This window comes from Coregonus lavaretus, assembly GCF_964263955.1.
Source record: "Coregonus lavaretus genome assembly, chromosome: 4".
NCBI classification, from domain to species: domain Eukaryota; kingdom Metazoa; phylum Chordata; class Actinopteri; order Salmoniformes; family Salmonidae; genus Coregonus; species Coregonus lavaretus.
Window position 1 is genome coordinate 43,923,275 of NC_139991.1, and position 10,763 is coordinate 43,934,037.

The 10,763-nt window shown below is 42.8% G+C and overlaps 2 protein-coding genes across 2 annotated transcripts; one reads left to right on the plus strand and one right to left on the minus strand.

Annotated features, from left to right (window-relative positions):
• Positions 1-673: 673 nt before the first annotated feature.
• Positions 674-9,155, plus strand: LOC311127182 (splicing factor ESS-2 homolog). Its single transcript, XM_084158966.1, has 10 exons — positions 674-1,094; positions 2,587-2,755; positions 2,871-2,960; positions 4,005-4,174; positions 4,355-4,472; positions 7,471-7,604; positions 7,762-7,864; positions 7,978-8,087; positions 8,173-8,288; positions 8,451-9,155. The coding sequence occupies exons 1-10, from the start codon at positions 957-959 to the stop codon at positions 8,728-8,730; spliced, it is 1,428 nt and encodes a 475-aa protein (XP_084015092.1). The 5' UTR covers positions 674-956; the 3' UTR covers positions 8,731-9,155.
• A 211-nt stretch (positions 9,156-9,366) lies between these two features.
• On the minus strand, positions 9,367-10,476 carry LOC311127436 (testis-specific serine/threonine-protein kinase 1-like; the record flags this gene model as incomplete). Its single annotated transcript, XM_084159278.1, has 1 exon — positions 9,367-10,476. The coding sequence occupies one exon, from the start codon at positions 10,474-10,476 to the stop codon at positions 9,367-9,369; it is 1,110 nt and encodes a 369-aa protein (XP_084015404.1).
• Between the last annotated feature and the right edge of the window lie 287 nt (positions 10,477-10,763).

Consider the following 10,763-nt stretch of genomic DNA (forward strand, 5'->3'; position numbering starts at 1 on the left):
TCGCAGCAGTGTGTAAGAGGGAGATTACAAGATGTGGGAAGTGTGCAGGAGGGCATGGGATAGAGGATTGTGTAGTTTCGGTGGATAAAGTTGTGTGTCAACTGTAGGGGTGCCCATGGGGCTGGGGATCAGAAATGTCCTGTGCGAGAGAGGCAGGTTGAGGTTTCCAGGGTTAGAGCAGTGCAGAAGTTGTCATATGTTGAGGCAGGGAAGAAAGTAGAGGAAGATGGGTCAGGGTGGAGGGATCCTGAGAGGAGTGGTGTGAGTAGTAGATCTGTACCAGTACAGAGGGATAAACCAACAAGTGATATATGTTTCAGTAAGATTGGATTTTTGGTATTCATAGCAATGGTTATCAACTGTACTGCAGGGATGGAACGTAAGTCGCAGAAAATAGAGGTTGTGGTGGCAGCTGCAGAGAGGTATTTGGTTGTGCGAGATTTGACGTCAGAAGAGTTACAGGGTGTGTTAAGTGGTGTTGGCCTGAAGTAGGACTAAATAGATATAAATAGTGGAGTATTTATTTATTATTTTTGTAAATTGTGAGTGTAGTGTTAGATGGTATGGTATTTGTTTTATTTATTTATTTCAAGCAAAGTATAAGGGAGTTATATCCAGTCTAGTAGGTGGCGGTAATGCAACATTAATTGGATGCCAACCACGGTTAAACCTCATAGAAGAAGAAGAATTTCCGATGAAGTCACGCAGTCGAGTTGTGTACGTTGTTCGCATGAGGTTCCTTGATTAGCAAAACATTAACTAAGAACTCTTGATATTATAACTACGCGAATTAAAGGACGGTATTCCTACACATCTATTTTCAGGGGCTCTTTTGAGTTTAAAACGGGATTTTTAATATTTTTACATTCCGTTTTTTTCCAGCGAGGTTTGGTCTAGCTAACAAACAGAAGCGAAGGCCCCCAGAGCATTTCGCTAGCTTCTAGTAGCCACCGACAATGGAAGGATTTGGAAAGGCGCTGATGTCTGGAACCCTTGTCCCAGCTAATCCTGTAACAACAGTTGCTCTTCGACAACCTCCCGAGGAAACAAAGAAAACAAATCGAAAGGTGCTCGATGAAGAGAACTACATAGAGGTAACGTACCGTTGTGGAACAGATAGCTAAGTTATAGTAGTACAGTAGGTAGCTAGCCAGTGCAGATTCTACCCTAACGTTACCTGCAGCTGGCTTATAATACAGTAAGCCTAACTTAGTGTTGTTGCAAATCTGAGTTTTAAGGTCAATACAGATAGAGGTGATTAAACACACATACTAGTGATGTTATACACAAAATATACGAAAGTATGTGGACACCCTTTCAAATGAGTGGATTCGGCTATTCGGCCACACCCGTTGCTGACGGGTGTATAAAATCGAGCACACCGCCATGCAATCTCCATAGACAAACATTGGCAGTAGAATGGCCTTACTGAAGAGCTGTGACTTTCAACGTGGCACCATCATAAATTGCAACCTTTCCAACAAGTCAGTTAATCAAATTTCTGCCCTGCTAGAGCTGCCCCGGTCAACTGTAAGTGCTGTTATTGTGAAGCAACAACGGCTCAGCCTTGAAGTGGTAGGCCACAGAAGCTCACAGAACAGGACCGCCGAGTGCAGAAGCGCGTAAAAATCATCTGTTCTCGGTTGCAACACTCACTACTGAGTTCCAAACTGCCTCTGGAAGCAATGTCAGCAAGAACTGTTAGTAGGGAGCATAATGAAATGGGTTTCCATGGCCAAGCAGCCGCATACAAGCCTAAGATCACCATGCGCAATGCCAAGCGTCGGCTGGAGTGGTGTATAGCTCGCCGCCATTGGACTCTGGAGCAGTGGAAACTCGTTCTCTGGAGTGATGAATCACGCTTCACTATGGCAGTCCAATGGATGAATCTGGGTTTGGCGTATGCCACGAGAACACTACCTGCTCCAATGCATAGTACCAACTGTAAAGTTTGGAGGAGGAGGAATAATGGTCTGGGGCTGTTTTTCATAGTTCGGGCTAGGCCCCTTAGTTCCAGTGAAGGGAAATCTTAACGCTACAGCATACAATGATATTCTAGACGATTCTGTGCTTCCACCTTTGTGGCAACAGTTGGGGAAGGCCCTTTCCTGTTTCAGCATTACAATGCCCCCTTGCACAAAGCGAGGTCCATACAGAAATGGTTTGTTGAGATCAGTGTGGAAGAACATGACTGGCCTGCACAGAGCCCTGACCTCAACCCCATCGAACACCTTTGGGATGAATTGGAACACCGACTGCGAGCCAGGCTTAGTCGCCCAACATCAGTGCCCAACCTCACTAATGCTCTTGTGGCTGAATGGAAGCGAGTCCCCGCAGCAATGTTCCAACATCTGGTGGAAAGCCTTCCCAGAAGAGTGGAGGCTGTTATAGCAGCAAAGGGGGGACCAACTCCATATTAATGCCCATGATTTTGGAATGAGATGTTCGACGGGCAGGTGTCCACATACCTTTGGTCATGTAGTGTATCGACAGCCCCATTGTTGTTTGTGCGTTGTGGCTAGGCCATTTTGATATTTGCCAATGACTTCCTAACTTGTTTACATGTGTTTGTATGACATTCAACAGAATTTAGAGAAGATCATCCAGAGGGACTTTTTTCCAGATGTGACAAAGTTACAAGCGCAGAAGGACTACCTCGAAGCTGAGGAAAATGGGGATCTTGGGAAGATGAGGGAGATATCCATTAAATATGGGTCATCTTTAGCCAAGTCCACGCCACTCTCCACTGCCCCATGTGAGTAAGATGATAAGTCAACTGTGTCCACTAAAGTCTTTTTCACATAATGCACTGGTTGTCTATGAATGCAGCAGTGGTGTTATACTAATATCCCCACCACTTGATTGTTTAGATATTACTCCAGCTTCCTTTGAGACACCAGAGGGTTGTCCTGGATCTCCCTCTTCTGTACTGGGCAAAACCAAGAAAGGAGCAGACAGTGGTAAGTTCTTGTTCACTATTGTGACTGAGAATGGCACAAATCACAGCACTACTCAGTCTGAGGACACCGAACTTTAAATATGAACACCATTACTTTGGCTCTCAAGACTATGTAGAAAGTAGCTTTTCCAGCTGTTATGATCTAGTGGTCATTGGATTGTTGATTTATTATATAGTACATTTTAGTCATTTAGCAGACGCTCTTATCCAGAGCGACTTACAGTAATGAGGGCATACATTTTAGTACTTTTCCCGCACTGGTCCCCCGTGAGAATCAAACCCACAACCCTGGCGTTCCAAGCGCCATGCTCTACCAACTGAGCCACACGGGACATAGTACTATGTAAAGGTGATTTATTATATAGTACTATGTAAATAACTTTTTTTATTAGCGTTTATATATATATATATATATATATATATATATATATATATATATATATATATATATATATATATATATATATATATATATATATATATATATATATATATATATATATAACCAAAAAATGTAGGGGGTAGATCAGCTTTAATACTTTAGATTGTAGCTTCCATTAATGTAATTGTCTGCATCATTTCTAATCCACCATATATTTTTTTAATATTTAAAAATATATATATTTTCCTTTATTATTTTCCCCTAACTCTACCACCTCTTCCCTAATTGGAGTAAACTAATGGACAACAACACTTAGGCTTCTACTTCCACCTTATACATACTATATACATTTTACAGACACAATGTATTTTACAATAGTTATCTTTTGTTTGTTTTTAATCCCATCCTTCAGCTACCATCAACCCCTCCCATCTATCTCTGAAGACCAGTTTGATTTCTATTTTGCCATATATTTTAAACTGTGCTGTTTCACAAAAGTTCTGAACATATATATTTTACAGACACAGTACATTTTACATTAGTTATCTTGTTGTTTTTAATCCCACCCTTCAGCTCCACTCAACCCCTCCCATCTATCGATGTAAAGAACTTAATTACAGCAATAATACTTCATCCCTGTGTTTGTTGATATTGTGTTTGTAGTGAATAAGGAAGGAGATGAGGAGGAGAAAGAGCTGCCATGTCTTGATCGTTTCCTGGCTAAGAACACAAGCGAGGATAATGCATCCTTTGAGCAGATCATGGTTCTAGCAGAAGACAAGGAGAAGTTGAGGCATTCGTGGTTGTATGAGGCAGAGGCTGAATTTAAACAGGTACACTTGGCGTAATCTCTCCTTTGATAGTTTGAACTCTCGTTTGGTTGATGTGAATTGTACACTACTCAAATGTTTAAGTATGTAATGCTTATGGAGTGTAATGTCTTGATTTGAAAGCGATAATATTTTTTGCCTTCAATTAGCAGAGATTATAACCTGCCTGTTTGTTGTTTTTAGCGGCATGAAGAAAACCTTGCCCTGCCGTCATCAGAGAAGCAGGCCCTTGAGTGTGTGAAGGCAGGACTAGAGACCTGGGAGTACAAAGCAAAGAATGCCCTTATGTACTATCCAGAGGGTGAGGATTGACGTTTTCCTGCATGAGAAATGTTCCTGTTATCTTGCTTGATTATAATGTGCGCTGTATGGGGTGCATGAAGCCATGGAGTCACACCTACCAACACCATGCAGTGCATTCGGAAAGTATTCAGACCCCTTGACTTTTTCCACATTTTGTTATGTTACAGCCTTATTCGAAAGTTGATTAAATCTTTTTTTTTCCCTTAATCAATCTACACACAATACCCCATAATGACAAAGCAAAAACAGGTTTTTAGAAATGATTGCAATTTTATTTAAAAAACTAATTTATATAAGTATTCAGACCATTTACTCAGTACTTTGTTGAAGCACCTTTTGGCAGCGATTACAGCCTTGAGTCTTCTTGGGTATGATGCTACAAGCTTGGCACACCTGTATTTGGGGAGTTTCTCCCATTCTTCTCTGTAGATCCTCTCAAGCTCTGTCAGGTTGGATGGGGATTGTCGCTGCACAGCTATTTTCAGGTCTCTCTAGAGATGTTCAAGTCCGGGTTCTGGCTGGGCCACTCAAGAACATTCAGAGACATGTCACGAATCACTCCTGCATTGTCTTGGCTGGGTGTTTAGGGTCATTGTCCTGTTGGAAGGTGAACCTTCGCCCCAGTCTGAGGTCCTCAGTGCTCTGGAGCAGGTTTTCGTCAAGGATCTCTCTGTACTTTGCTCTGTTCATATTTCCCTCGATCCTGACTTGTCTCCCAGTCCCTGCCGCTGAAAAACATCCCCACAGCATGATGCTGCCACCACCATGCTTCACCACAGGGATGGTATTGGCCAGGTGATGAGCGGTGCCTGGTTTCCTCCAGACGTGATGCATGGCATTCAGGCAAAATAGTTAAATCTTGGTTTCATCAGACCAGAGAACCTGGATTCTCATTGTCTGAGAGTCCTTTAGGTGCCTTTTGGCAAACTCCAAGCGGCCTGTCATGTGCCTTTTACTGAGGAGTGGCTTCCGTCTGGCCACTACCATAAAGGCCTGATTGGTGGAGTGCTGCAGAGATGGTTGGTCTTCTGGAAGGTTCTCCCATCTCCACAGAGGAAATCTGGAGCTCTGTCAGTGACCATCGGGTTCTTGGTCACCTGCCTGACCAAGGCCATTCCCCCCGATTGCTCAGTTTGGCTGGGCGGCCAGCTCTAGGAAGAGTCTTGGTTGTTCCAAACTTCTTTCATTTAAGAATGATGGAGGCCACTGTGTTCTTGGGGACATTCAATGCCGCAGACATTTTTTGGTACCCTTCCCCAGATATGTGCCTCGACACAATCCTGTCTCGGAGCTCTACGGACCATTCCTTCGACCTCATGGCTTGGTTTTTGCTCTGACATGCACTGTCAACTGTGGGACCTTATATAGACAGGTGTGTGCCTTTCCAAATCATGTCCAATCAATTGAATTTACCACAGGTGGTGCAACCAATTACCTTCAGAAGTCACATAATTAGTTAAAGTCCACCTGTGTGTAATCTAAGTGTCACATGATCTGTCACATGATCTCAGTGTATATATACACCTGTTCTGAAAGGCCCCAGAGTCTGCAACACCACTAAGCAAGGGGCACCACCAAGCAAGCGGCACCATGAAGACCAAGGAGCTCTCCAAACAGGTCAGGGACAAAGTTGTGGAGAAGTACAGATCAGGGTTGGGTTATAAAATAATATGCAAAACTTTGAACATCCCATGGAGCACCATTAAATCCATTATTAAAAAATGAAAATAATATGGCACCACAACAAACCTCCCAAGAGAGGGCCGCCCACCAAAAGTCACGGACCAGGCAAGGAGGGCATTAATCGGAGAGGCAACAAAGAGACCAAAGATAACCCTGAAGGAGCTGCGAAGCTCCACAGCGGAGATTGGAGTATCTGTCCATAGGACCACTTTAAGCCGTACACTCCACAGAGCTGGGCTTTACGGAAGAGTGGCCAGAAAAAAGCCATTGCTTAAAGAAAAAAATAAGCAAACATGTTTGGTGTTCGCCAAAAGGCATGTGGGAGACACCCAAACATATGGAAGAAGGTACTTTGGTCAGATGAGACTAAAATTGAGCTTTTTGGCCATCAAGGAAAACGCTATGTCTGGTGCAAACCCAACACCTCTCATCAACCCGAGAACACAATCCCCACAGTGAAGCATGGTGGTGGCAGCATCATGCTGTGGGGATGTTTTTCATCAGCAGGGACTGGGAAACTGGTCAGAATTGAAGGAATGATGGATGGCGCTAAATACAGGGAAATTCTTGAGGGAAACCTGTTTCAGTCTTCCAGAGATTTGAGACTGGGACGGAGGTTCACCTTCCAGCAGGACAATAACCCTAAGCATACTGTTAAAGCAACTCTCAAGTGGTTTAAGGGGAAACATTTAAATGTCTTGGAATGGCCTAGTCAAAGCCCAGAGCTCAATCCAATTGAGAATCTGTGGTATGACTTAAAGATTGCTGTACACCAGTGGAACCCATCCAACTTGAAGGAGCTGGAGAAGTTTTGCCTTGAAGAATGGGCAAAAATCCCAGTGGCTAGATGTGCCAAGCTTATAGAGACATACCACAAGAGACTTGCAGCTGTAATTGCTGCAAAAGGTTGCTCTACAAAGTATTGACTTTGGGGGGGTGAATAGTTATGCACGCTCAAGTGTTCTTTTTTTGGGGTCTTATTTCTTGTTTGTTTTACATTTTGCATCTTCGAAGTGGTAGGCATGTTGTGTAAATCAAATGATACAAACCCCCCAAAAATCAATTTTAATTCCAGGTTGTAAGGCAACAAAATAGGAAAAATGCTAAGGGGGGTGACTACTTTCGCAAGCCACTGTATTTAATCCATTTTAGAATAAGGCTGTAACGTAACAAAATGTGTGAAAAATGAAGGGGTTTGAATACTTTCCGAATTCACTGTATGTGTAGGCTAAGCTAGTACCTACATGATTGAATTAATTGTGTTTGAGGTGAATTAATTGAGTTGAACACCTTCATGATCTTATTTTAATAAGGTGTCAAGGATGATGACACACTCTTCAAGAAGCCTAGGGAGGTGATTCACAAGAACACTCGTTTCGTGGGAGACCCCTTCAGCAAAGCCCTTAACAAATGCCAGCTTCAGCAGGCTGCAGCCCTCAATGCACAGGTAAAGTCCTTGTCTGACATGTTATTGGTTTTAAGTAAATGGTTTTATCCAATTTTTAGTGAAGGGATTTTAAAGTAGAGAAACTTTAAGGTCGGGTATCTAAAGATCAAATTAAGTGGATTGTTCCTGAATTATTTATCTGACATTGTTTCTCTAGTTCAAACAGGGTAAAGTAGGCCCAGATGGCAAAGAGCTTAATGCCCAGGATTCCCCTAATGTTAACGGATATGGGTTTGAAGGAACTCCCTGCCCTTCCCCAGGTAAGTAAGTATGTATGTTATGTTGAAGTATAGATCACTTTCAATATTCTCAACTACAAAATAACTTGACTACATAAAAACCAAACTCCTCTAACCTGATATTGTCCTGTCAGGTATGGCTGAGTCCCCCCTGATGACCTGGGGAGAGATAGAGAGCACCCCCTTTCGCTTGGATGGGTCTGACTCACCGTTTCAAGAGCGGAACATCGGCCCATCATTTAAGGTACTGTTCTTAATTTTTGTTTTGCTGCATTTGCAACCCCAAAATGGTTCAGAGTAGTTGATTAACCTGAGAATTTTACACACAGATTCCTGAACCAGGAAGGAGAGAGCGGTTGGGTTTGAAAATGGCCAATGAGGCTGCAGCCAAAAACCGGGCAAAGAAGAAAGAAGCATTGCGAAAGGTCACAGAAAACCTTGCAAGGTAAAAACTGATGGATGATTTACATAACTGCATTGCTTTGGTCTAAATACAAAAGCTCATGTTTCTTTCATAGCTCATTCCTATGACCTCTTGTTATACACAATTCTTAGTCATTTTTAAATGATTGTATTAATTATTTTGAACCTCATTTCTGTCTTGCAGTCTCACACCAAAAGGCCTGAGCCCAGCATTGACTCCTGCCCTTCAGAGGCTTGTAAACAGGACCTCCAGCAAATACACAGATAAAGCTCTAAGGGCAAGCTACACACCATCGCCCACACACAGAGGAGCAGGCTCCAAAACTCCCCTGGGTGGTCCAGCCACTCCCTCAGGCACTCCGACACCAAGCAAAGCCAGGACCCCCGCCTCCCAGGACCCAGCGTCCATCACAGACGACCTACTGCAGCTTCCCAAGAGGAGGAAAGCCTCTGACTTCTTCTGACCGGGGTGAAGCAAAACTGAGAAAGGAAGTGAACTCCTACATCATGCAAGTTGTCATCAAGCAAATTACTGGCCATGGGGTGTTTCTCTCTCTACCCCACCTCATGCCCTCCTTCTGGATTTTATGGACTTGCCTTTTATGACTGGAACAGCCTGTGCACAAAGGATAGTTGCAAATCTCAGGTCATTACTCTTCTTAGGGTGTTGGAAAGAAAGGCATAGTATGTACTGCGTTAGAAAAACTTCCAAGACTGGATTACTGAAATCTGTGGGTTCCAGAGAGATCCTATAATTGTACATAGCCTAGACTGATATGATTTGAATTTTGGTGGATGTTACGATGAGGCTTCATAGATTTTTGTAAATATGTTAATGTAAGCCTCTATTTTGTATGCCTCTATCTGCAATATAATATTTCAGTCAATCTAAAAAATGCCTTTGAGTGATTTTGTTTTATAGAATTTGTTTGTAAACCTGAAATGTTAACACTCACCTTTATAATAATAATATAATAATATGCCATTTAGCAGACGCTTTTATCCAAAGCGACTTACAGTCATGCAGACTCAACATGTGAAGAAATGTAACTATAAGTCTATATGGTTAATCTTGACAAAGATGTATGCTTAATTTATTCTTAACTAATTAGGTGGAATGAATCAGCAGGGAAGTCATTCCTTGCATCCGGGGATGATTTTTTCTTGGTACGCTTAGATGGTCCAGCTGCCTCTTTGCTCTCCACAGAAAGTTTAGGGTCCGATTCGGCCTCAGCCTCCACTTTCGCCCGTTTCTTGTCCTCATTGCCATGAGGATGCTTACTTTCATGCGTACTACTTTCACCCTTCCTTTCCTTTTTGGAGCAAGCAGCTTCAGATGTGGAAGGTCCATCTTCTTGTCTCTTACTACCATCATGTGATTTGGATTTTGACTGCACCCATACATGCTCAAGGATATCATCAATCTCTATCCTCTGGGCCACATCTGGGTTAAGCATGCGATACATCAGGTCTTTGCACTCTGTAGGGACAGTTTTGCTGCGTGGGAAGTCAATGCGATGCTCTTTCTGAATTTTCAGCATCTTCTTTATATTGGAGTCGTCATAGGGCATAGACCCACAGAGCATGATGAATAGAACGACCCCCATACTCCAAACGTCATAAACTTTGGCATTGTATGGGAGCCCCTGTAATACCTCTGGTGCTGCATAGGCTGCAGAGCCACAGAATGTTTTGCTGAGAATCATTTGTCCAACATCATCATAATTGATCCTCCTGGCAAATCCAAAGTCCGACACTTTGAGGTTGAAGTCTTTGTCCAATAGCAGGTTTTCACATTTCAAGTCTCTGTGAACAACATCTAGGTCGTGTGCAAATTGTATTGCAAGTGACAGCTGTTTGAACAGTTTTCTGGTGAAATCTTCGGGCAAAGCACCCCTGAATTTGATGAACTCTAGTAGGTCCCCTTGCACACCAAGCTCTATAATCATGTACACCTTGCCTTCTGAAGTCTCGAAGATCTCGAAGGTCTTGACGATGTTGCGGTGATTTAGGGATGCAAGGATCTCCATTTCCCGGGGCAAGAACTTCTCCAAAAAATCCGCCGGCGCCTTTCTTCTGTTAATAATTTTAATTGCAACATTGGTCTTCAGACGCTCGGAATAAGCGGATTTTACTTTGGCGTACGACCCCTCGCCTAAACTGATGCCCAGTGTATATCCCCGTTTCTTCAGCACCAGTGAGTCATCCATGGCTAGTCCCGACCCGAATTATTTAGGTGATTGTGTTATTACACCATGATCGACACCATATTGAACTCCGTTCATAGTTGAATATCAAAGATACACATGGGGTCAATGTTACTAACATTCCATATTTTATCATAAACGTGGGCAATTACGTATGAAGTTTATTTCTATTACATCAATTTGTGTCATAATGGAACGTTTAATTCCTCAAAAGCAGAGCCATTTATTTATGCCATAATGGTGCGTTCAAGGCAACTCCGTGCGGAAAAAATTAGCTCCGATCGGGAAAA

What these genes read in the sequence shown, in the direction of transcription:
- LOC311127182 (XM_084158966.1), top strand. Translation starts at nt 957, where the DNA reads ATGGAAGGATTTGGAAAGGCGCTGATGTCTGGAACCCTTGTCCCAGCT. An exon ending in CAAGAAAGGAGCAGACAGTG is followed by an intron (nt 2,961 to 4,004) that starts GTAAGTTCTTGT and finishes TTGTGTTTGTAG; the next exon opens with TGAATAAGGAAGGAGATGAG. An exon ending in CAGAGGCTGAATTTAAACAG is followed by an intron (nt 4,175 to 4,354) that starts GTACACTTGGCG and finishes TGTTGTTTTTAG; the next exon opens with CGGCATGAAGAAAACCTTGC.